Raw genomic sequence first — 25,974 nt, forward strand, 5'->3', positions numbered from 1 at the left:
ATACTCCTTTATGCACTCCTTTACAGACTCCTTTACGCACTCCTTTACAGACTCATTTACGCACTCCTTTACAGACTCCTTTGCACACTTCTTCACATACTGCTTTACAGACTCCTTTACGCACTCATTTACGCATTCATTTACGCACTCCTTTATGCAGTCCTTTAAGAACTCCTTTACAGACTCCTTTACACAGTCCTTTACAGACTCCTTTACAGACTCCTTTATGCACTCCTTAACAGACTACACACTCCTTTACAGACTCCTTTACAGACTCCTTTACGCACTCCTTCATACACTCCTTTACAGACTCCTTTACACACTCCTTTACACACCCCTTTACACACTCCTTTACAGACTCCTTTACGCACTACTTTACACACTCCTTTACACACTCCTTTACAGACTCCTTTACGCACTCCTTTACACACTCCTTTACACACTCCTTTACAGACTCCTTTACACACTCCTTTACACACTGCTTTACACAGTCCTTTATGCACTCCTTTACAGACTCCTTTACACACTCCTTTACAGACTCCTTTACGCACTCCTTTACGCAGTCCTTTACACACTCCTTTATGCAGTCCTTTACAGAATCATTTACAGACTCATTTAGAGACTCATTTACCAACTTCATTTACATCCTGATTCACAGACTCCTTTATGCACTCCTTTACGCACTCCTTTAGAGTCTGCAGTCTCTTCTTATTACTGTTAACTTCAACTGACCTCCGCATACACCAGCAGCTAGACAGCGCTGTGTGTGTGTGTTGTGTGTGCTTCAGGGTTTATCTGTGGAACATGCCTTAATGCGTTTCTCTCTCTCTCCCATCACACAGAGCTCATTCAAAAACTCTACAAGGAGGAAAAAACGCACATCATTCAAAAGAAGGACCAGTAAGAGAGGAACTGACGTGAGTACTGTTTTCTGTCCCTCTGTGGGGTGAGTACTGTTCTCTGTCCCTCTGTGGGGTGAGTACTGTTCTCTGTCCCTCTGTGGGGTGAGTACTGTTCTCTGTCCTTCGGTGGGGTGAGTACTGTTCTCTGTCCCTCTGTGGGGTGAGTACTGTTCTCTGTCCTTCGGTGGGGTGAGTACTGTTCTCTGTCCCTCTGTGGAGTTAGTACTGTTCTCTGTCCCTCTGTGGGGTGAGTACTGTTCTCTGTCTCTCTGTGGGGTGAGTACTGTTCTCTGTCCCTCTGTGGGGTGTGTACTGTTCTCTGTCCCTCTGTGGGGTGTGTACTGTTCTCTGTCCCTCTGTGGGTGAGTACTGTTCTCTGTCCCTCTGTGGGGTGAGTACTGTTCTCTGTCCCTCTGTGGGTGAGTACTGTTCTCTGTCCCTCTGTGGGGTGAGTACTGTTCTCTGTCCCTCTGTGGGGTGAGTACTGTTTTCTGTCCCCCTGTGGGGTGAGTACTGTTCTCTGTCCCCCTGTGGGGTGAGTACTGTTCTCTGTCCCTCTGTGGGGTGAGTACTGTTCTCTGTCCCTCTGTGGGGTGAGTACTGTTCTCTGTCCCTCTGTGGGGTGTGTACTGTTCTCTGTCCCTCTGTGGGGTAGGTACTGTTCTCTGTCCCTCTGTGGGGTGAGTACTGTTCTCTGTCCCTCTGTGGGTGAGTACTGTTCTCTGTCCCTCTGTGGGGTGAGTACTGTTCTCTGTCCCTCTGTGGGGTGAGTACTGTTTTCTGTCCCCCTGTGGGGTGAGTACTGTTCCCTGTCCCCCTGTGGGGTGAGTACTGTTCTCTGTCCCTCTGTGGGGTGAGTACTGTTCTCTGTCCCTCTGTGGGGTGAGTACTGTTCTCTGCCCCCCTGTGGGGTGAGTACTGTTTTCTGTCCCCCTGTGGGGTGAGTACTGTTCTCTGTCCCTCTGTGGGGTGAGTACTGTTCTCTGCCCCCCTGTGGGGTGAGTACTGTTTTCTGTCCCTCTGTGGGGTGAGTACTGTTTTCTGTCCCTCTGTGGGGTGAGTACTGTTCTCTGTCCCTCTGTGGGGTGAGTACTGTTCTCTGTCCCTCTGTGGGGTGAGTACTGTTCTCTGTCCCCCTGTGGGGTGAGTACTGTTCTCTGTCCCTCTGTGGGGTGAGTACTGTTTTCTGTCACCCTGTGGGGTGAGTACTGTTCTCTGTCCCTCTGTGGGGTGAGTACTGTTCTCTGCCCCCCTGTGGGGTGAGTACTGTTTTCTGTCCCTCTGTGGGGTGAGTACTGTTTTCTGTCCCTCTGTGGGGTGAGTACTGTTCTCTGTCCCTCTGTGGGGTGAGTACTGTTCTCTGTCCCTCTGTGGGGTGAGTACTGTTCTCTGTCCCTCTGTGGGGTGAGTACTGTTCTCTGTCCCTCTGTGGGGTGAGTACTGTTCTCTGTCCCTCTGTGGGGTGAGTACTGTTCTCTGTCCCTCTGTGGGGTGTGTACTGTTCTCTGTCCCTCTGTGGGGTGAGTACTGTTCTCTGTCCCTCTGTGGGGTGAGTACTGTTCTCTGTCCCCCTGTGGGGTGAGTACTGTTCTCTGTCCTCCTGTGGGGTGAGTACTGTTCTCTGTCCCTCTGTGGGGTGAGTACTGTTCTCTGTCCCTCTGTGGGGTGAGTACTGTTCTCTGCCCCCCTGTTGGGTGAGTACTGTTTTCTGTCCCTCTGTGGGGTGAGTACTGTTCTCTGTCCCTCTGTTTGGTGAGTACTGTTTTATGTCCCCCTGTGGGGTGAGTACTGTTTTCTGTCCCCTTGTGGGGTGAGTACTGTTTTCTGTCCCTCTGTGGGGTGAGTACTGTTCTCTGTCCCCCTGTGGGGTGAGTACTGTTTTCTGTCCCTCTGTGGGGTGAGTACTGTTCTCTGTCCCTCTGTGGGGTGAGTACTGTCCTCTGTCCCTCTGTGGGGTGAGTACTGTTCTCTGTCCCTCTGTGGGGTGAGTACTGTTTTCTGTCACCCTGTGGGGTGAGTACTGTTCTCTGTCCCTCTGTGGGGTGAGTACTGTTCTCTGCCCCCCTGTGGGGTGAGTACTGTTTTCTGTCCCTCTGTGGGGTGAGTACTGTTTTCTGTCCCTCTGTGGGGTGAGTACTGTTCTCTGTCCCTCTGTGGGGTGAGTACTGTTCTCTGTCCCTCTGTGGGGTGAGTACTGTTCTCTGTCCCCCTGTGGGGTGAGTACTGTTCTCTGTCCCTCTGTGGGGTGAGTACTGTTTTCTGTCACCCTGTGGGGTGAGTACTGTTCTCTGTCCCTCTGTGGGGTGAGTACTGTTCTCTGCCCCCCTGTGGGGTGAGTACTGTTTCTGTCCCTCTGTGGGGTGAGTACTGTTTTCTGTCCCTCTGTGGGGTGAGTACTGTTCTCTGTCCCTCTGTGGGGTGAGTACTGTTCTCTGTCCCTCTGTGGGGTGAGTACTGTTCTCTGTCCCTCTGTGGGGTGAGTACTGTTCTCTGTCCCTCTGTGGGGTGAGTACTGTTCTCTGTCCCTCTGTGGGGTGAGTACTGTTCTCTGTCCCTCTGTGGGGTGTGTACTGTTCTCTGTCCCTCTGTGGGGTGAGTACTGTTCTCTGTCCCTCTGTGGGGTGAGTACTGTTCTCTGTCCCCCTGTGGGGTGAGTACTGTTCTCTGTCCTCCTGTGGGGTGAGTACTGTTCTCTGTCCCTCTGTGGGGTGAGTACTGTTCTCTGTCCCTCTGTGGGGTGAGTACTGTTCTCTGCCCCCCTGTTGGGTGAGTACTGTTTTCTGTCCCTCTGTGGGGTGAGTACTGTTCTCTGTCCCTCTGTTTGGTGAGTACTGTTTTATGTCCCCCTGTGGGGTGAGTACTGTTTTCTGTCCCCTTGTGGGGTGAGTACTGTTTTCTGTCCCTCTGTGGGGTGAGTACTGTTCTCTGTCCCCCTGTGGGGTGAGTACTGTTTTCTGTCCCTCTGTGGGGTGAGTACTGTTCTCTGTCCCTCTGTGGGGTGAGTACTGTCCTCTGTCCCTCTGTGGGGTGAGTACTGTTCTCTGTCCCTCTGTGGGGTGAGTACTGTTCTCTGTCCCTCTGTGGGGTGAGTACTGTTCTCTGTCCCTCTGTGGGGTGAGTACTGTTCTCTGTCCCCCTGTGGGGTGAGTGCTGTTCTCTGTCCCTCTGTGGGGTGAGTACTGTTCTCTGTCCCTCTGTGGGGTGAGTACTGTTCTCTGTCCCTCTGTGGGGTGAGTACTGTTCTCTGCCCCCCTGTGGGGTGAGTACTGTTTTCTGTCCCTCTGTGGGGTGAGTACTGTTCTCTGTCCCTCTGTTTGGTGAGTACTGTTTTATGTCCCCCTGTGGGGTGAGTACTGTTTTCTGTCCCCTTGTGGGGTGAGTACTGTTTTCTGTCCCTCTGTGGGGTGAGTACTGTTCTCTGTCCCTCTGTGGGGTGTGTACTGTTCTCTGTCCCTCTGTGGGGTGAGTACTGTTCTCTGTCCCTCTGTGGGGTGTGTACTGTTCTCTGTCCCTCTGTGGGGTGTGTACTGTTCTCTGTCCCTCTGTGGGGTGAGTACTGTTGTCTGTCCCTCTGTGGGGTGTGTGTACAAACGTGGTCTATTTGCTGACAAGGGGTCGGCTCTTGCTAATATCTTTTTGCTCCCATTAGGAGTCAAAGTGGCGCCCGTTCATGCTGAAGCCCCTTCCCTCCCCTCTGATGAAACCTGTTCTAGTCTTTGTCAACCCCAAGAGTGGAGGCAACCAGGTAAGTTAACCTTTGATTCCTGACCTATAACCCTAACTGCTGGCCCACAAACCCCTAGCTACTGTCATCCCTGACCCCTGACCCTATCATCCTTCTCTCTCTGTGTCTCAGGGTACTAAGGTGTTACAGATGTTTATGTGGATCCTGAACCCTCGCCAGGTGTTTGATCTCTCCCAGGGAGGGCTCAGAGAGGCGTGAGTACTACGCCCTGCATGCTACAATCTATTTCCCACACACTACACCCTATACACTATTTCCTACACCCTAACCTCTGTACGTCATGTCTCCCAGGTTGGAGTTGTACAGGAAAGTGCCAAACCTGCGTATCCTGGCCTGTGGAGGAGACGGGACGGTGAGAGAATGAACATGTTATTACTGTTTTACTTCAATTCAACTGCTATTACGTTTGTCTGTCTGCCTGCCTGCCTGCCTGTCTGTCTGTCTGTCTGTCTGTCTGTCTGTCTGTCTGTCTGTCTGTCTGTCTATCTGTCGCAATGACTCTGTATGTTTTCAGTGCTAATGTCAGGGGTATTCAACTTTTACCCCACGAGATCCGAAACCTTTTGGTTTTCTGTTAATTTAGCTAATTAATTGGACACACCTGGTGTCCTAGATCTAAATCAGTCCCTGATTACAGGGGAACAATGAAAAGCAATGGAACTGGCTTCGAGGTCCAGAGTTGAGTTTGAGGGTGCTTGATGATAGACAGTGCAAATGTGTTACTGTGTGTGAACACAGCTCCCCTGGTGGCAACACACACACACACATACATACATGTTAACATGTATGAACATGTCCCAGGACCTTATACATTATTCACAGCATTAATGAACTTCATTAACAGAGCCCCATCTCTCTCTCTCTCTCTCTCTCTCTCTCTCTCTCTCTCTCTCTCTCTCTCTCTCTCTCTCTCTCTCTCTCTCTCTCTCTCTCTCTCTCTCTCTCTCTCTCTCTCTCTCACCTTCTCTCGCCTTAGGTGGGGTGGATCCTGTCTGCTCTGGATGAGTTAGGAATGACCCCCCATCCGCCTGTAGCTGTACTTCCTCTGGGGACAGGAAATGACCTCGCCAGGACTCTCAACTGGGGAGGGGTAAGCTGCCCTTTGTGTGTGGATGTGCGTGTGTGTTTGTTTTGCGCTGGTGTGCGCCCGCACTGGGGTGTCATCCACCCATTATTTTCGAGGGGGCAAGAGGAACATGAGGATGGGGGGGAGGTTGTCCGGAGAGGGGCTGGAATTTTGTACTTTTCAAACACCTGAAACACCTTTTCCCTGCAACCTAGAGCGATAATCATTATGCCTAATTCTATGCAACAAAAAAAATACAGTATGTATATTATTCTGCATAGGTAATCTAATGTTGCACATTGATTCTTTAGGAACATTTATGCCTTAGGAGTTTAGTACTACTGTCACACTGGTGTATAGTGTCATAAGGCATTTTCATATTTTCTCAAGTCTAGCAACCTTGCCAGCAGGCCTGCCAACATGAAGGCCTGAAATGCCTTGGTGGCTAGTAATGAGGTCGGGAGATTGGGAACCTAGCTGGCTAGCTAAAACCTACTTCATAACATTGCTAGGTGGCAAGGAGAATAGGGGGTCGGGCTACTCTTTGACTGGTCCAGTCGGTGTGCCCCCTCCTCCAAATTCCCGCTGACAGATCTTTTTTTATAAACAATTTGGATAAAATGTGGTCTTAAAAATGAAGTTAAGTAATGAATGTGTAAAAAGCAGAGGGGGGGCACGTGCCCATTGTGTCCTCCCTGCATGTGTGTATCTCATTATGTTTCGTACGGTATACCGTTCCCTCTGACTCTGACCCTAAACAGTCACCTTGCTAACTACAGTAACAGTCAACACAGTGGACAGTGGACTGTCTTACTGAAATAACTCATGTTGTACTGCAGCTGGAATTAGTGGGGTTCGTTGCAGGTGTTGTCTTGTTCTCTTTGAGTCTGTGGCTCTTTTAGACTGTCCTTTTCGTCGCTGCTGCTCTGTCTGCCTGTCCTGTTTTATCAGCATTCAGCCTGTCCTCTTGGTTCCCCTGCACCTTGCCACAGCGCCTGTGTGTGTGTGTGTCTGTGTGTCCTGTTGATGAGAGTGCTGCTGTCATCAGCACGTTCGCTGACACAAAAGCTAAGAGTGTGTGTAGGTGATGTGAAACAGCCTTTGTTTGGCACTCTCTCTCTATCTCTCTCTCTCTCTTTGTGTGCATGTTGTGTGTGTGCGTGCGTGTTTGTGTATGTCTGTATCCTATTGGTGAGGGTGCTACTTTCTCTGACACAAATTGCCTGAATCAGTGTAAAGATGTTTGTGCGTGTGTGCATGTGTGTGTGGGTGTGTGTGCACTAAGGCTAATTAGCAGCAGCTCTAATGAGCATTGCCTAAATATAAACGAGTTCTCTCTGAACCACACATAGGGGGGTGGGGGGGGGGGGCAGAGAGTGAAAGAGAGAGGAAACACTCCCAGGCTCTTGGGGAGGAGAGGAGGGATGTGTATATCAAGGATTATTAGCCGTGATTAGAATTCATTACAGACAACAACATAAAATCTGCATGGAAATAACATTCAGCTGCGTAGAGGAGAAGAGAAGAGAAAAGAGACGAGGGAGAGAGAGAGAGTATGAGGGAGGGAGAGTATGAGGGAGGGAGAGTATGAGGGAGGGAGAGTATGAGGGAGGGAGAGTATGAGGGAGCGAGAGTATGAGGGAGCGAGAGTATGAGGGAGGGAGAGTATGAGGGAGGGAGAGTATGAGGGAGGGAGGGTATGATGGAGGGAGAGTATGAGGGAGGGGGAGTATGAGGGAGGGGGAGTATGAGGGAGGGAGAGTATGAGGGAGGGAGAGTATGAGGGAGGGAGGGAGAGTATGAGGGAGGGAGAGTATGAGGGAGGGAGAGTATGAGGGAGAGAGAGTATGAGGGAGGGGGAGTATGAGGGAGGGAGAGTATGAGGGAGGGAGAGTATGAGGGAGAGAGAGTATGAGGGAGGGAGAGTATGAGGGAGGGAGAGAGAGTATGAGGGAGGGAGAGTATGAGGGAGGGAGAGTATGAGGGAGGGAGAGTATGAGGGAGGGAGAGTATGAGGGAGGGAGAGTATGTGGGAGAGAGAGTATGAGGGAGGGAGAGTATGAGGGAGGGAGAGTATGAGGGAGAGAGAGTATGAGGGAGGGAGAGTATGAGGGAGGGAGAGTATGAGGGAGGGGGAGTATGAGAGAGTATGAGGGAGGGAGAGTATGAGGGAGGGAGAGTATGAGGGAGGGAGAGTATGAGGGAGGGAGAGTATGAGGGAGGGGGAGTATGAGGGAGGGGTGGTATGAGGGAGGGGGAGTATGAGGGAGAGGGAGTATGAGGGAGGGAGAGTATGAGGGAGGGAGAGTATGAGGGAGGGGAGTATGAGGGAGAGGGAGTATGAGGGAGGGAGAGTATGAGGGAGGGAGAGTATGAGGGAGAGGGAGTATGAGGGAGGGAGAGTATGAGGGAGGGAGAGTAGGAGGGAGGGAGAGTAGGAGGGAGGGAGAGTAGGAGGGAGGGAGAGTAGGAGGGAGGGAGAGAGAGTATGAGGGAGGGAGAGTATGAGGGAGGGAGAGAGAGTATGAGGGAGGGAGAGTATGAGGTAGGGAGAGTATGAGGTAGGGAGAGTATGAGGGAGGGGGAGTATGAGGGAGGGGGAGTATGAGGGAGAGAGTATGAGGGAGAGATTATTTGTCTGCCTCTCTTCAGTAGAAATAAGATGCGTCGAGGACATCTCAAGTCTAGAGCTGCCACTTTCATGGAGCGGGACACTAATCCGGACACTTACAAGTTTTCCCGCTACGACTTCCAGTTGCTCAGGTCCTCTAAAAGTTCTACATTTGCACCTTTGTGAGCATCTTGATTGGCTGCGTCACCGCCAATCAAGATCTGGAACCAACAGGACCCTGAACAGCTTCTACCCCCAAGCCATAAGGCTGCTTAACAAGACTGCTAAATAGCTAATCAAATGGCTACCCGGACTACCAGCATTGACCCTTTTCTTTAACTAACTCTCTTGCACGGACTCTACCCACACACACTGGACTCTACCCACACACTGGACTCTACCCACACACTGGACTCTACTCACACACTGGACTCTACCCACACACTGGACTCTACTCACACACTGGACTCTACCCACACACTGGACTCTACTCACACACTGGACTCTACCCACACACTGGACTCTACCCACACACTGGACTCTACTCACACACTGGACTCTACCCACACACTGGACTCTACTCACACACTGGACTCTACCCACACACTGGACTCTACTCACACACTGGACTCTACCCACACACTGGACTCTACCCACACACTGGACTATACCCACACACTGGACTCTACCCACACACTGGACTCTACCCACACACTGGACTCTACCCACACACTGGACTATACCCACACACTGGACTATACCCACACACTGGACTATACTTACACACTGGACTATACCCACACACTGGACTATACCCACACACTGGACTATACCCACACACTGGACTATACCCACACACTGGACTATACTTACACACTGGACTATACTTATACACTGGACTCTACCCACACACTGGACTCTACCCACACACTGGACTATACCCACACACTGTACTATACCCACACACTAGACTATACTTACACACTGGACTCTACCCACACACTGGACTCTACCCACACACTGGACTCTACCCACACACTGGACTATACCCACACACTGGACTCTACCCACACACTGGACTCTACCCACACACTGGACTCTACCCACACACTGGACTATACCCACACACTGGACTATACCCACACACTGGACTCTACCCACACACTGGACTATACTTACACACTGGACTATACCCACACACTGGACTATACCCACACACTGGACTATACCCACACACTGGACTATACCCACACACTGGACTATACTTACACACTGGACTATACTTACACACTGGACTATACTTATACACTGGACTCTACCCACACACTGGACTCTACCCACACACTGTACTATACCCACACACTGGACTATACCCACACACTGGACTATACCCACACACTGGACTATACTTACACACATGCACCGCATACACACCGCATACACACACATAACATAACACACACACATAACATGCGCACATGTGCACACTGACAACACACACACACACACACACACACACACACACACACACACACACACACACACACACACACACACACACACACACACACACACACACACACACACACACACTTTCACACTCACTACGTACGCTGCTGCTACTGCGTCACATACGCTGCGGCCACAGCTCAGTGTATTATCTATCCTGTTGCCTCGTCACTTCACCCCTACCTATATGTACATTCTGTAGCTACCTCAGTGACTTTGTGGCCCTGCACATTGACTCAGTACTGGTGCTCCCTGTATTTAGCATGTTGTTTCTGCTCTCTATTTGTCTTTTTTCACTGTGTATTTATCCCCCGTGTCACTATTTCTATTTGATCCCCCCCCCCCCCCCGATCTTTATCTTAAACTCTGCGTTTTTGGAAAAGGACCCGCTTGTAAGCGTTCCACTGTCAGTCTACACCTGTTGTCTACGAAGCATGTGACAAATAAGGTTTGATTTGATTTGAACATTTGCTTACTACGGTGGCAACAAGAGAAGAATCCACTGCAGCACATGTGTTAGGGTTTTATTGTGTGTTTATGTACATGGCTATTGAATGCTGTATGTGCTGCCTCAGCTGTGTTGGAACTATGCTGGTTATTACTGTGACAGAGAGACAGGCATAATAGGTACTTATTTCCATAAAAGCCCTTCATTATTCTGTCACTGTCTTTGTGTGTGTGTGTGTGTGTGTGTGTGTGTGTGTGTGTGCGTGCGTGCGTGTACGTCTGTGTACATGCACGTGTGTGTGTGCATGTGTGTGTCCACCCGTCTGACGGTGTAGGTGGTAAACAGTCTGACCTCGGTGTCCTGGATAAGTCACTCTCATTCTCTTTCGAACACTTGAAATGCTATTATTGTCGTGGTCTCATTCCACTTGTCTCTGGCTTCAGTTTAAAGGAATTGAAATTAGCTCCGTTTACCTGAAGTAACATGTCTCTCTCTCTCTCTCTGTAGGGTTATAACCTGTCTCTCTATGTAGGGTTATAACATGTCTCTCTCTCTCTCTCTCTGTAGGGTTACAACATGTCTCTCTCTGTGTAGGGTTACAACCTGTCACTCTCTGTGTAGGGTTACAACCTGTCTCTTTATGTGTAGGATTATTACCTGTCTCTCTCTGTGTAGGGTTATAACCTGTCACTCTCTGTGTAGGGTTATAACCTGTCGCTCTCTGTGTAAGGTTATAACCTGTCGCTCTCTGTGTTGGGTTACAACATGTGTCTCTTTGTGTAGGGTTATAACTTGTCTCTCTCTGTGTAGGGTTATAACATGTCTCTCACTGTAGGGTTATAACCTGTCACTCTCTGTGTAGGGTTATAACCTGTCTCTCTCTGTGTAGGGTTATACAGATGAGCCGGTGTCCAAGGTACTGTGTCAGGTGGAAGATGGCTCTGTGGTGCAGCTAGACAGATGGAACCTTCAGGTGGAGAGAAGCCTCGCCCAGCCGGAGGAGGGCACACAGAAGGTCTGTCTGGGGTCAGAGGTTAGGGGTCAGAGGGGAGGGGTGAATGGTCAAGGGAGGGGTCAGTGGTACGGCTGTCTCATGGTCTGAGTGATATGGACAGTGAGTTCAACCTTATTTAAACTGATTTTGTACCTCTTTTGTGCGCTCCCCTCTTTTTCACTCTGCATCTCTCTGTATGTCTCCAGCTCCCACTGAACGTGTTCAACAACTACTTCAGCCTGGGCTTCGACGCCAACGTCACACTGGAGTTCCACGAATCCAGAGGTGAGCAGTACTGTCTCTCAGGAAGCATTGTTCCTTTAGCTGTCTGACCACAGTAGGACACAGACTGTTGTACCTCCTCCTCCCTGCAGAAGCCAACCCTGAGAAGTTCAACAGTCGCTTTCGCAACAAGATGTTCTATGCAGGGGTGAGTACCTGACCGACTTAACACCACATTACTGATTGGGGCGAGGGGGGAGAGGGGATGAGGAGAGGGATGTGGAGGGATTTGGAGGGATGGTAGAGAGGAGGGAGGGAATAGAGAGAGGGAGAAAGGCGTATATAGAATGTAACGAGTTGTCTCTGCTTCCTGTCAGGCTGCGTTCTCCGACTTCCTCCAGAGGAGCTCCAGGGATCTGTCTAAACACGTCAGAGTGGTGGTGAGTGTCTCACACACACACACACACGCACGCACACACGCGCACACACACACACACACACACACACACACACACACACACACACACACACGCACACGCGCACGCACACACACACACACACACACACACACACACACACACACACACACACACACGCGTACACACGCGTACACACACACACACACACACACTCACACAAGGATCTGCTCAAACCAGGCTGTCAGAGTGGTGGTCAGTAACACACACACACACACACACACACACACACACACACACACACACACACACACACACACATAGTGTCACAGGCTGACAGTTTGGTTAAGAGGGACCTGACAGCCTGATAATCAACCTGCCACTGGACAGGTCCCTGGCTCAGGAACTGGAATCTCTCTACATTCAATTACTGGATTCAGTGAAACCTCTTTTTCTCTGTACCAGTGTGACGGGACGGATCTCACTGCTAAGATCCAGGAGCAGAAGTTCCAGTGCATCGTCTTCTTAAACATCCCCAGGTAGCTATTGGTAGATCTGTGGTCTGTCCATAACCTTCCCCATAGTTTTATGCATGCAATGTACTGCGGGTTTTTTGTGATGGTGTTTGAGGATTATGTGTGTTTTTAAAAGTGTGTGTGTGTGTGTGTGTGTGTGTAGGTACTGTGCGGGCACCATGCCATGGGGGAACACAGGAGACCATCGGGATTTTGAGCCTCAGCGCCATGACGACGGCTGTATTGAAGTCATCGGCTTCACCATGTCCTCCCTTGTGAGTGTGTGTGTGTGCGTGCGTGCGTGCGTGTGTGTGTGAGAGTGTGTTTGACTATACAAAATGGTGTAATTCCTCTTCCTGTCCCCTAGGCGGCACTGCAGGTAGGAGGTCATGGTGAGAGGCTGCACCAGTGTAGAGAGGTGACTCTGACCACCTTTAAGACCATCGCTGTACAGGTGAGATATCACACAGGCCAACACTAAATGGATACAACACAGGCCCATACTACAGATATATAACACAGGCCCACACTAGCGATCCAACCAATGATGTAGATAAACCCTGATTGCTGATACTATTTATTGGCCAGTGAGAGGCTTTGAAGCCACCGATCGGCCATATTGGCACTCCCCAGAAGGAGCAGTCCTCCATAGGAATCAATGGAATTCATGGAATTAGAAAATTAAGGCATTTTTAACTCAAATACTTCTACTTCTAGTAAGTTGAACTCAAAGTAAATGAAAAGTCATTATTACCTCAAATGTTTGTGTGGTATGACTCAAAACTAAATGAGAAGTCACAGTAACACATTTAAAAAAAAAAATATTATAAGAAAATCACATTTTTTCCCAGCATTGTTTCTAAAAAATAAAATGTTTGTTTTTGCATGTACATTGAGTGATTAATCTTATGCTACAGATAAATAACATATAAATAACATACAAACAAATCCAATCATTTAGGATTGTCATAAAGAGTTTATCTTAACTCTGGCTGGATTCCAATAGGAATTACACATCATTTTGCAAGCCAGCATAATGTGACTTGCAGGTCAGGTTGCAAAATTCAGGAACATTTTCCAGGTTTTCCAGAAATCCCAGGTTTTTTAGAAAATGTGGGAATTTTGGGAAAGTTACTGGAACTTTCAGGCCTGATGTGGCCTGTAAACCATGAGTTTCAGGCCACTGTATTAGGATAAAGCTAGGCCTCAAAATAAGGTCACATGTGATGTATTGTCATAAAGAGTTATGACAATACATTTATACAATTATACAGTTATAATTATAATGGTAACATTCAACTATGAGCTCACTTGAAGGCCACAGGACTGTAAATGAACAAATTCAACAACGATGCCTCTGTCACTAACAAACACAGTCATGGGTGTTAACTGCGATTCACTTAAAAAGGCAAGGCACACTGGGAAATTATATTGGAGGCGTGGCTTAGTAAGAGTGTTACGTATTTCTGTTACGTATCAAATCTGGAACCTCTAGGGTCGCAGTGACTCATTCGGTTTGAGTAATGACTACAAAATCACTCTAAGGAACTTTACTCAGATAAATTAAGTGCAACGGGTTTCCTCCAAGGTTTTGAGTAATGAGAACACACTGGGGTTTACGGTGCATGCTACACATATACACTCACTGGCCAGTTTATGATGTATGAAAATGGAAAATGGATCACTCCTACAGATAGTACAGTGAGTCACGTGACCGTGACTTGCTATATAAAGCAGGCAGAGAGGCATTGAGGCATTCAGTTACTGTTCGATGGAACGTTAGAATGGGCAAAACGAGTGACCTAAGCGAATTTGAGGTATGATCGTCAGTGCCAGGCACGCCGGATCCAGTATCTCAGAATTGCCCGCCCTCCTGGGATTTTCACGCACGACGGTGTCTAAGGTTTACAGAGAATGGTGCGACAAACAAAAAACATCCAGTCAGCAGCAGCTCTGATGGCGAAAACAGCTTGTTGATGAGAGCGGTTGAAGGAGAATGGCAAGAATCATGCAAGCTGACAGGAGGGCCAAACAGACAGGTGTATAACACAGGCCCATGCTGCAGAGATACAACACAGGCCCATGCTGCAGAGATACAACACAGGCCCATGCTACAGACATACAACACAGGCCCATGCTACAGACATACAACACAGGCCCATGCTGTAGAGATACAACACAGGCCCATGCTGCAGAGATACAACACAGGCCCATGCTGTAGAGATACAACACAGGCCCATGCTGTAGAGATACAACACAGGCCCATGCTGCAGAGATACAACACAGGCCCACGCTGCAGGGATACAACACAGGCCCATGCTGCAGAGATACAACACAGGCCCACGCTGTAGAGATACAACACAGGCCCATGCTGTAGAGATACAACACAGGCCCACGCTGTAGAGATACAACACAGGCCCACGCTGTAGAGATACAACACAGGCCCATGCTGCAGAGATACAACACAGGCCCATGCTGTAGAGATACAACACAGGCCCATGCTGCAGAGATACAACACAGGCCCATGCTGTAGAGATACAACACAGGCCCATGCTGCAGAGATACAACGCAGGCCCATGCTGCAGAGATACAACGCAGGCCCATGCTGCAGAGATACAACGCAGGCCCATGCTGCAGAGATACAACGCAGGCCCATGCTGCAGAGATACAACGCAGGCCCAGGCTGCAGAGATACAACGCAGGCCCATGCTGCAGAGACACAACTCCAAGTCAGAATGTATTCGATATGCAGTGCGTGTGTCTGTGTGTCTGGGCGCACATGTGTGTAGGTGGATGGAGAGCCGTGTCGCTTGGCCCCCTCAACCCTCCGGATCTCCCTACGCAACCAGGCCAACATGGTACAGAAGAGCAAGAGACGCACCTCAGTACCCCTGCTCAATGAGTAAGTCACACACACACACACACACACACACACACACACACACACACACACACACACACACACACACACACACACACACACACACACACACACACACACACCAAGGATATAGGCCAATATAGCGCTAGGTATCAAGACCTCACTGCCCTAACTCAACGAGTGAACCACACACACACTCTCTAAAGAGAATGGCTGGAGGACTGGCAGGTAGAATCGCGGTTGAGACCAGTAACTGAGCGGTCGCCGGTTCAAATCCCCGAGCTGACTCGGTGAATCACGCACACATCCTTCTCCCTGTGGAACTAGGCCTGGGTAAAGTCCTCAGAGTCCTGCCCTAGCGAGTGAGTCACATAGCTCCCCAGGGCTACAGAACGGACACTTCTCCCTGTGGAACTAGGCCTGGGTAAAGTCCTCAGAGTCCTGCCCTAGCGAGTGAGTCACATAGCTCCCCAGGGCTACAGAACGGACACTTCTCCCTGTGGAACTAGGCCTGGGTAAAGTCCTCAGAGTCCTGCCCTAGCGAGTGAGTCACATAGCTCCCCAGGGCTACAGAACGGACACTATGAATGTGTCTAAGTGTACGTTTACACCGATTACAATAACCAGGGCTAGTTTTTGATGCCGTGGCTGCATTCTGTTGGGAAGAAGGATATACACCAAGGGGATACGGGGTTAAACGAGGCGCTGCGTCAGTGTAACATCTGTCAAGGTGTAAACTCACTGCCGAGGTCCGCACACACGCCCACAGTTCATTTTCTTGGTTTTATTCAGGGCTTCGTCTCATCATATTTCACTTCACACTGTTAGTTTGTCCTCTGACCGTCTGTTCCGCTTACTACCTACCACCTGTTAGCAGATCGTCCCAACAGCACTAATGCCTGTGTGTGTATCTAGCTGCCGTCGTGTGTGTGTGTGGGTTGCTCTTTACTCAGTGTGGTTCTACTCAGCTACAGTAACTAAAGTTGTGCCTGGTTGTTGCCTTAGTGTTCTGCAATTACCACTCTAGTCTGTCATGGGCTTCATCCATGTCTTCATCATCTGCTGTCTTTTTCGTCTTTTCTTTCTTCACCTCACTCCTCACCTTCGTGTCTGCTCCTCTGTCCCTCTCTCTTTCCTTGATATTTACCCGACTCCCCTCTGGGTCTGTCCCCCCCCCCCCCCCCCCGCACTTGCCCCACCCCGCCCTGTTGTGTGTGCGTGCACGACTGCAGTATTCAGAAAGTGTGTGCAGCAGACCTGCGCCGCCTTTCTGCTCCCCCTGACTCCTTCTCTGTGTAAGTACTTTAACCCGGCGAGAGTGTCTGAGAGAGTGTCTGAGAGAGTGTCTGAGAGAGTGTCTGAGAGCGTGTCTGAGAGCGTGTCTGAGAGCGTGTCTGAGAGCGTGTCTGAGAGCGTGTCTGAGAGCGTGTCTGAGAGCGTGTCTGAGAGAGTGTCTGAGAGCGTGTCTGAGAGAGAGAAAGACGGAGACAAACAGAGTGAGAAGAAGAGAGTTGAGTTATTTGTTTGTGTTTGCGCTCGTGTGTCGAGCACCGTGTGCAGTAAGTGGGTCTAACGTCGAAAGTATATGGTGGCCGCTGCATGCTGGACCCTTTCTAACCTGCCGGTGTGCTGTCTCCTAGTGTCTGTCTCTGTGGGAGTCCACCCTGTCCTGCTCTGTGCTCTGTGCTGTTGTGGCTACAGTACATGTAGCACAGTGTAATCTATCCTGGCACTGCTAGATTGCAATCAATAAAAAAAAAACACACATCCTGTTTGTTTCCAGTACTGAAGAGAATCAAATTGAATAAAGAAATACGTCATGTTGATTGAGACGTTTCAACTTGCGCGTGTGTGTGTTCCTCCAGCCCCCATGCTGTCCCCGAGCGCCTCCGCCTCAGAGTCAACCGGATCAGTCTCCAGGACCACGACAGGCTACAGTTCGACAAGGAACGACTCCGAGACATCTGTGAGTGTGTGTCTGCGTGTCTTTGTTGAAGCGTCCATCAAATCAAGTCAAATGTTATTGGTCACATGCACGTGCAGTAATATCTAACAAGTAATATCTAACAATTTCACAACAATACACCCAATACACACACATCGAAATAAAGAAATGTCATTAAGAATATATAAATATATGGACGAGCGATGTCAGAGCGCCATAGTCTAAGATACAGTAGATAGTATATGCATATAAGATGAGTAATACAAAATATGTAAACATTATTAAAGTGGCCAGTGATTTCAAGTCTATGTATAGGCAGCAGCCTCTAATCTCCATGTGTGTGTCCTGCGTGTGTGTGTGTGTGTGTGTGTGTGTGTGTGTGTTGCAGCGATCGCTGTGGGGATTGTGGTGGTGAGAGGGGACTGTGACCTGGAGACCTGCAGACTCTACATAGACAGGCTACAGGAGGTGAGAACACACTCAGACACGTGACACACTTACACACGTACACACACTCGCACCTATATGATTTGGCTTTGACGATTGTTCTATTTTCTGAGACACTGCCGGGCTCTCCTGTTTCTAACAGGATCTTCATCAGGCTCCATCTGCTGGCCACCGAGTGCATTACCAGGTTCTTGTCTGTCTACCTTTCCATCTACTATATCTGACTATGTTATCAGTGAGTCGCTATTGAACCCTTCCCTCCCCTTTCTGTAGGATGAGTGTCGAGGTCTACCGCGACCTGGCTCCGCCCACAGGCTGTCCCCCAACTGGAGCTTCCTGGACTGTGAGTGACATCAGTCAGTGACGTCACTCGCCTAGGAATCAAAACATGAATCAGCATTTCTGTAAATGTGCCAGAGCTTTGGCCTACTTGTGTATACACACATCTCCATCCGTTATTCCTTATGTGAAGTGGGACTATAAAGTCCCTGCATAAGGTTTGTTTAGCGCGGTTTTAACTGTGTGACTGTAGGACAGTAAAACGGTTCTCCCCTTTCACATCATCTCTCTAAACCAAGTCTCATGTCCCCAGCTACGTCCGCAGACCGTTTCTACCGCATAGACAAGGCCCAGGAGCACCTGCACTATGTGACAGAAATCTGCCAAGAAGAGGTGTTTATCCTGGATCACGATGGACTAGCGGGGGGACCGGCCACAGGCATGCCTGACCTGGTGGTGGAGCCCAACTCTGGGTGAGAGGCAGAGGGAGCGAGAGAGACACACACACTCACATACACAGATGTGTAAACGCGTGCATACACACACACACACACACACACACACACACACACACACACACACACTCACATACACAGATGTGTAAACGCGTGCATATACACACACACACACACACACACACACACACTCACATACACAGATGTGTAAATGCGTGCATACACACACACACACACACACACACACACACACAACTCTGACGTTATTTCATGTTGAGAGTCGCAGTCCTTTTCATCTATTTGTTTCTCTGGTACAGGAGCCCTCTGACGTCTGAGGAACAAGGTGGGATATTTTACGTATTTTGAGAGAAGAACATTTCTAAAAACCCATGATGTTCCTCGATAGAAACCCCTGTCTTACAGTGGGAGGGATTTCTGTTAACTCTCGTCTAACTGGTAGTGGTGTGTGTGTGTGTGTGTTCTTTAGCACTGCTGACGGCTGCCTCCTCTGGGGACCTGACTACGGTTAGATACCTCGACCGTCTCCCTAGCAAACATCTGACTGTCTTACTAGAAATAGCTCAAAAGCCATTTCCGGACATAATATGCACTACTGAAGTCGATACAGACGTTTCTCTCATAGCTGTGTTCTTCCTGTCTCTCTTTCAGTTGTCGGGCAGCTTCTTTCGCGGGACCAGCCTCCTGGTGAGGGATTCTACTGGTTGTAGTGCACTACACCTGGCCTCTCAGCACGGACACACTGAAGTGGTCCGCTTCATACTGGAGCACGGTGAGTGTGTGCGTGTGTGTTGCTTTTCATTGCATCCGTCAAACCTCGGATGTTTGCTAAAAATGTTTGCTCTGTTTATTTTATTTTAGGGTCAAAGGTGCTCCTGGATTTAACCAACAGAGAAACGTAAGTCACCCACTGTCTTATGGCTTTGTTGTCTATCTGACGGTCTAACGTTGAAGAATGAATCTAGTTTCTGTGCCTAAAGTAACTTTGCTGTACCTCAAACGGATCAGGCAGCCTGTAGCTTGCGTGAAGTGTGTTCCCCTGTGTGTTTTCAGAGGAGATACTGCCTTGCACAAAGCGGCCTCTCAGAAGCATCACGCTGTGTGTCGTCTTCTCATGGACTCCGGAGCTTCCCTCATCAAGACCAACTTCAAGGTTAGAACCTCAATTAGCACACACACACACACACACAAACAGGACATGCACAGTACACACACAGACACACACACTTGTACCGCACCGCACAAACAAACACAGACACCTGTGTGTCTGTGTGTGTTCACAGGGCAAGACCCCAGTAGAGCAAGCTCGTGATGCGGGGGACCAAGAGCTGGCCTCCTACCTGACCAGCAAACAGCTCCCTACCACTGTCTCCCACGAAGATCTAGAGACTGCTGTATGAGAGAGAGAGAGAGAGAGAGAGAGAGAGAGAGAGAGAGAGAGAGAGAGAGAGAGAGAGAGAGAGAGAGAGAGAGAGAGAGAGAGAGAGAGAGAGAGAGAGAGAGAGAGAGAGAGAGAGAGAGAGAGAGAGAGAGAGAGAGAGAGAGAGAGAGAGAGAGAGAGAGAGAGAGAGAGAGAGAGAGAGAGAGAGAGAGAGAGAGAGAGAGAGAGAGAGAGAGAGAGAGAGAGAGAGAGAGAGAGAGAGAGAGAGAGAGAGGTAAGCAAGCCCCCTTCACCTCCATAGAGAGAGGTAAGCCCCCTTCACCTCCATAGATTGACTGAGGGATCCTGCACAGGAAAATGTTTCATCAAAATTATTGCATTTATTTATTGATTGATTGTAAACGTATGGGAGTGTTGGGGTATGGAGTTGCCTGTTGTTCACTGAATGCCACGGTCTGGGCTAGGTTAGGGGTCAGGGATCAGAGGTGAGGGTTCGCAGACACACAAACCCTCTCTCAGTGCGGCCCTGCGGTTAAACCACGTACATAGTTTCAATGTATGTATTTCCCAGAAGGCCTTTGTGAATCATTCAGAATCATTCAGACGTGTGCCAACGACACGCAGCACTGTGAGGCAGGGACAGCACCCAGCACCCTCCATACTACTACCACTGCTACATTTGGATACCACTACTGCTAGTATATCCCAACAACACTGCTAGGCTTGTAGACAACCAATTCTAAGCCTCCACAACCCCCCCTGGAGGCCAGTATGGGACTGAGATGAGTGGACAGACAGCTAGGCAGACAAAGAAAAGAGAGACGGACTGATTCTTCATGCAGCCCCGGGGACCCATTTCACACCCAACCCGAGCAGCATGTACATACCTACAGAATGTGTGTTTGTGTGTTCAGTTCTTTTAGACTTGCGTGTGCGTTCATATGCGTGTTTGTGTGATGCAGAGACAGAGGGGGAGTGTGTGTGTTTGTGTGATGCAGAGACAGAGGGGGAGTGTGTGTGTGTGTGTTTGTGTGTTCAGATCTTTTAGACTTGCGTGTGCGTGCATATGCGTGTTTGTGTGATGCAGAGACAGAGGGGGAGTGTGTGTGTGTGTGTGGGGGGGGGCTGCTTGAGAGAGAATAGTAAAAAAATAAATCTGAGCCATATTCAATGCAATATGAATGAATGATTTTTTTGCATTTCCCTATTCATGTTTACATTACATTAATGTTTTAACAGTGCTTTATGGCACCAAGGAGTGTTGAATGTGCAATTTCTTACCGTGCTGGTGTGTGTGTGGCTGTGTTTCTGTTGTTGTGGACACCTCAAAGGGGTAGGTTTAGTTTGGTTGACTTTATATGATTTAAACACTAAAACTACTGTTAGGTATTGTAAAAACAGCTGTAATGTGTTAAGATGACTGTTCTGAAAACCAAGACAGATGTAATTTAGTACTTGACCTTGTTTTATTTATTCAGCGTCTACCAGTGGTCGAATATGACCTGGGAAATTGAACTGTTTTTATGTTGTTCTGCCTCCCTCCATCCCCCACTACCCTGCCTGGATGTGCTTAGCGCCATAAACCATAGAGATAGACTGAGGAATCGAAATGAATATAACCCGTTTTAGCATGGACATTTCCATTACGTTTTCAACCATTTTCTTTTAGTCAACTGGGTGGGGATTCCTATGGTTGGGACTTTCAGCCAATGATCCGAGCATTGTCTTCCACTTCTTCAAATTGGGTTGCCTATGGTTTGCAAATGGCTTTAAGATATATTACTGCCATCTAGTGGCCACAATAAATAAACGACACACAAGATTTTGTTCAGGATTCTAGAACTGCAGGTGGTGGTAAATTACCAATACTAGCTTTTGGCTTTTTTTCAAATACAAATTGAGAAGAAAATTGACTACTCTACAATGGAGATGCCCATGCAGTCACATATGCCATTTTGGCACAGATACAAAGATGAGTCGTCTATCTATCTCTATGAGACAAACATCCATTATTTATGATTATTGTGAATAAATTGGATATAATTTTGTATTATTTTGTGTTCTTTATTATTCAACATTGTTGTGCATGCCATTTTCCTTCCCTCCTTAGAAGTTGCTACCACATAATAATGACATCACAAACTGGCATTATTATTATTATGTTATTATAATTGTTAAGATTTGAATAGTTTTATACCTAAGCATATGGGTAAGGTTTGAAATGTTTAATGGTTCTACTTTTGCTTTTGTATTTTTCAGACCATGGGATTACTTGAATGTTGTTGTTTATTTTGTATTCTCTAAAAGTCGTATAGTGCTGCCTCTCTCACAACGTTTCCTGTGTTTTGATTGGTCATTGACGTGATGTCACAGTGAGGTCACAGTAATGAGGGCCTGTGAGGAGAGTCTCTTGAAGTCTCCCAACGTTCTTAGTGTCTGTGAAGATGAATTTGAACACTAGGGTGGTTGAATATCAAGGCAGCCTGCCCCTAACCCTAGGGAATACCCTTAGAGAACATAATAAGAGAGAACCTAGTGGGAATGCTGTATATTCAGTCTACTGAGAGACCTTATCAGTAGTCAGTTAGTCTCCGCAGTGTGCCTGTTAGATAACCTGTAATTATAATGATTCAGACCGGTGTCTGTGTCAAATACTGGAGGTGTGCTTTGCTTGTCTGGTACAATGGAACCAAGAATAGTAGCAAAAGTGCAAACTCCACCCAACCTGCATGCTAGTCAAGCTAAATGAAGTGCACCTCAAGTATTTAACGTATCGGACCTAGGTCTGACCTTTAACCTCTTATAACCCAGTAATACCCAGTACTACAGGGCATTGATAAGGCCGGTACAGACATGGAGAACAATAGCTGCTGGTCATACTGGGTACTACTACTTCTAGATTTCTTTAGCTTCTTATGAGTTTACACTGATTTCCCTCAATCCCCATTTTCCCCCCACAGGGATTGGTTAGTGCCATATTGAGTCTTTCGATGTTACAGTAACAAAGATGTTGCAGATGTTACAAGGACTTTCTGAAATAATCGGACCTCAAACCAAAAACACTCTTCTCCCACAGATATCTTCCAACGGGGACTTAAAAGGTTTTCATCCAAAATCACTGTTGTTCAACTGTTAAATGTTCTGCAAGTTATTTTTGGGAAATAAAATGACTTTTGAGAGGCATAGAAAGCATGCCGGGGTGTACAATTGTAACATCTGAATAATCGTATAATTTTAGAAGGAGATTAAAGTTTTCATTGAAACATATTGTTCCAGTGTCATGGTTGTGTTCGTTTTAATCAACTGTTTGTAGGGTTTTGAAGAAGAAAGGAGGACCGAGGAACTTCTTCTTATAACTCATTAATGAGGCTTTATTTGTATGGCGTGTTCAATAGATACAAACAACAAAAATCTGACGGGTTTCCGCTGCGTGGCCTTCATCAGGGAGCACAAAGAAATTATAATACAACGTCCTCTTTTGAACAGCTGTTTCCAATCAACCCTGATTTGAAGAGGGAGGGGTTACATAAATCATTCCACTACACCTATTAAGCTGTGCTATGTAGATATGTTATCAAAAAATGCAAATCAAGGCTAGAAGCATAAGAACCCCTAGAAAGGTATCTTGAATATGACTGGGCAAAGCGCTACGAATAAGAGAGTCATCTATTTCATAGTACAATAGAACACAGCAAACATGGACCACAATAGTCTAAACATAGCTGAGGGCAATAGAGCAATATGTCCACTAGATGACAGCAAAGGTTTATTAGGTTTGTGCAATCCTGCCACCTACTGGATTGGAGTGGAATGGGAGTAAAAACATGACCCAGCAGTCATACTCAAATGTACCATTAGATGGCATGATAACTATAGATATCATGTCCACCCCACTTACAGTAATGCATATTCTATCTATGGGAATGTCGAGTCTATGTGTGACCTATATACGTTATTTGAATGAATGATAGATTCTTCCTAGCACCCAATGGACAGAGAGGCTTTGTGCAGGCCCTGATTTGGTTATTACTGTCCCTCCAAGGGTTGTAGTGTGATGGAGGTGAGGTCGGTCTCTTGTGTACTTGACCTCCATACAGAGTTGTACTGTGATTGATGACACCCAGGAAATGGGAGCTCACAGGGACAAACAGCCCCTGGAGACAAGGAGAGAAAAGGTGAGGGTGATAGCAGACAAATACAGTTGAAGTCGGAAGTTTACATACACCTTAGACAAATGCAGTTTTTCACAATTCCTGACATTTAATCAGAGTAAGAATTCCCTGTCTTAGGTCAGTTAGGATCACCACTTTACTTTAAGAATGTGAAATATCAGAATAATAGTAGGGAGAATAATTTATTTCATATTCTCTTTCTTTCATCACATTCCCAGTGTGTCAAGTTTACATACACTCAATTAGTATTTGGTAGCATTGCCTTTAAATTGTTTAACTTGGGTCAAACCTTTCGGGTAGCCTTCCACAAGCTTCCCACAATAAGTTGGGTGAATTTTGGCCCATTCCTACTGACAGAGCTGGTGTACCTGAGTCAGGTGTGTAGGCCTCCTTGCTTGCACACACTTTTTCAGTTGTTCCCACACATTTTCTATAGAATTGAGGTCAGGGATTTGTGATGGCCACTCCAATACCTTGACTTTGTTGTCCTTAAGCCATTTTGCCACAACTTTGTAAGTATTCTTGGGGTCATTGTTCATTTGGAAGGCCCATTTGCGACCAAGCTTTAACTTCCTGACTGATGTCTTGAGATGCTGCTTCAATATATCCACATAATTTCCCTCCCTCATGATGCCATCTATTTTGTGAAGTGCACCAGTTCCTCCTGCAGCCACAGGTGTCGCTGCCACCCCCGTGCTTCATTGTTGGGATGGTGTTCTTCGGCTTGCAAGCCTCCCCCTTTTTCCTCCAAACATAACAATGGTCATTATTGCCAAACAGTTCTATTTTTGTTTCATCAGACCGGAGGACATTTCTCCAAAAAGTACAATCTTTGTCCCCAAGGTGCAGTTGCAAACTGCTGTCTTGCTTTTTTATGGCGGTTTTGGAGCAGTGGCTTCTTCCTTGCTTAGTGTCCTTTCAGGTCATGTCAATATAGGACTCACAGTTCTACTGTGGATATAGATACTTTTGAACCTGTTTCCTCCATCTTCACAAGGTTCTTTGCTGTTATTCTGGGATTGATTTGCACTTTTCGCACCAAAGTACGTTCATCTCCAGTAGACAGAATGTGTCTCCTTCCTGAGCGGTATGACAGCTGCGTTGTCCCATGATGTTTATACTTGCGTACTATTGTTTGTACAGATGAACGTGGTACATTCAGGCATTTGGAAATTGCTCCCCAGGATGAACCAGACTGGTGGAGGTCTACAATTTGTATTCTGAGGTCTTTGCTGATTTTTTTTTATTTTCGCATGATGTCAAGCAAAAGAGGCACTGAATTTGAAGGTCGGCCTTGAAATACATCCACAGGTACACCTCCAATTGACTCAAATGATGTAAATAAGCCTATCAGAAGCTTCTAAAGCCATGACACCCTTTTCTGGAATTTTCCAAGCTGTTTAAAGGCACAGCCAACTTAGTGTATATAAACTTCTGACCCACTGGAATTGTGATACAGTGAATTATAAGTGAAATAATCTGTCTGTAAACAATTGTTGGAAAAATTACTTGTGGCATGCACAAAGTAGATGTCCTAACCGACTTGCCAAAACTATAGTTTGTTAACAAGAAATTTGTGGAGTGGTTGAAAAACGAGTTTTAATGACTCCAACCTAAGTGTATGTAAACTTTCGACTTCAACTGTAGCTGAATTACTCTAGTTGAAATAAGGCACTAAGCAGTAGTGATGACAACATGTATTAATATGCATTACATTGATGTGTGTGTGTGTGTGTGTGTGTGTGTGTGTGTATATGTGTGTGTATATGTGTGTGTGTGACTTTTTTGTTTTATTTGCACTGACATTCTTTCTCTGGGTCAATGCACGTTCACTGGGCTCTACCCACACACTCACACACATGCTACACTGACACTCCAACATATACACACACGCGCACACACACTGCATACGATCACACACACACAAAACACACACACACGTTGACGTCCTTTCACACTCTTCACATA

General features: G+C 47.5%; 1 protein-coding gene across 5 annotated transcripts in view; it reads left to right on the plus strand.

Moving 5' to 3' along the window:
• The window catches only part of LOC109896321 (diacylglycerol kinase iota), a 48,746-nt gene extending 25,647 nt beyond the window's left edge, over positions 1 to 23,099 (plus strand). For 2 of the 5 annotated variants that reach the window (XM_031831901.1, XM_031831902.1), the window contains exons 9-32: positions 843 to 917; positions 4,552 to 4,647; positions 4,759 to 4,841; positions 4,939 to 4,999; positions 5,624 to 5,737; positions 11,171 to 11,296; positions 11,482 to 11,560; positions 11,650 to 11,705; positions 11,875 to 11,937; positions 12,379 to 12,452; positions 12,592 to 12,703; positions 12,796 to 12,882; positions 15,218 to 15,330; positions 16,542 to 16,604; positions 17,175 to 17,275; positions 17,643 to 17,722; positions 17,844 to 17,888; positions 17,975 to 18,044; positions 18,294 to 18,453; positions 18,753 to 18,778; positions 18,923 to 19,225; positions 19,315 to 19,351; positions 19,507 to 19,606; positions 19,737 to 23,099. In XM_031831901.1, coding sequence (XP_031687761.1) covers positions 843 to 917; positions 4,552 to 4,647; positions 4,759 to 4,841; positions 4,939 to 4,999; positions 5,624 to 5,737; positions 11,171 to 11,296; positions 11,482 to 11,560; positions 11,650 to 11,705; positions 11,875 to 11,937; positions 12,379 to 12,452; positions 12,592 to 12,703; positions 12,796 to 12,882; positions 15,218 to 15,330; positions 16,542 to 16,604; positions 17,175 to 17,275; positions 17,643 to 17,722; positions 17,844 to 17,888; positions 17,975 to 18,044; positions 18,294 to 18,453; positions 18,753 to 18,778; positions 18,923 to 19,225; positions 19,315 to 19,351; positions 19,507 to 19,606; positions 19,737 to 19,853 — 2,241 coding nt within the window. In that variant the 3' untranslated portion in view covers positions 19,854 to 23,099. Of the gene's footprint in view, positions 1 to 842; positions 918 to 4,551; positions 4,648 to 4,758; positions 4,842 to 4,938; positions 5,000 to 5,623; positions 5,738 to 11,170; positions 11,297 to 11,481; positions 11,561 to 11,649; positions 11,706 to 11,874; positions 11,938 to 12,378; positions 12,453 to 12,591; positions 12,704 to 12,795; positions 12,883 to 15,217; positions 15,331 to 16,541; positions 16,605 to 17,174; positions 17,276 to 17,642; positions 17,723 to 17,843; positions 17,889 to 17,974; positions 18,045 to 18,293; positions 18,454 to 18,752; positions 19,226 to 19,314; positions 19,352 to 19,506; positions 19,607 to 19,736 lie in introns of those variants that run through there. The other 3 variants (XM_031831904.1, XM_031831903.1, XM_031831905.1) reach the window with 3 other exon arrangements.
• Positions 23,100 to 25,974: the final 2,875 nt, after the last annotated feature.

Source organism: Oncorhynchus kisutch, linkage group LG9 (assembly GCF_002021735.2).
Source record: "Oncorhynchus kisutch isolate 150728-3 linkage group LG9, Okis_V2, whole genome shotgun sequence".
In the NCBI taxonomy this organism is placed as follows: Eukaryota; Metazoa; Chordata; class Actinopteri; order Salmoniformes; family Salmonidae; genus Oncorhynchus; species Oncorhynchus kisutch.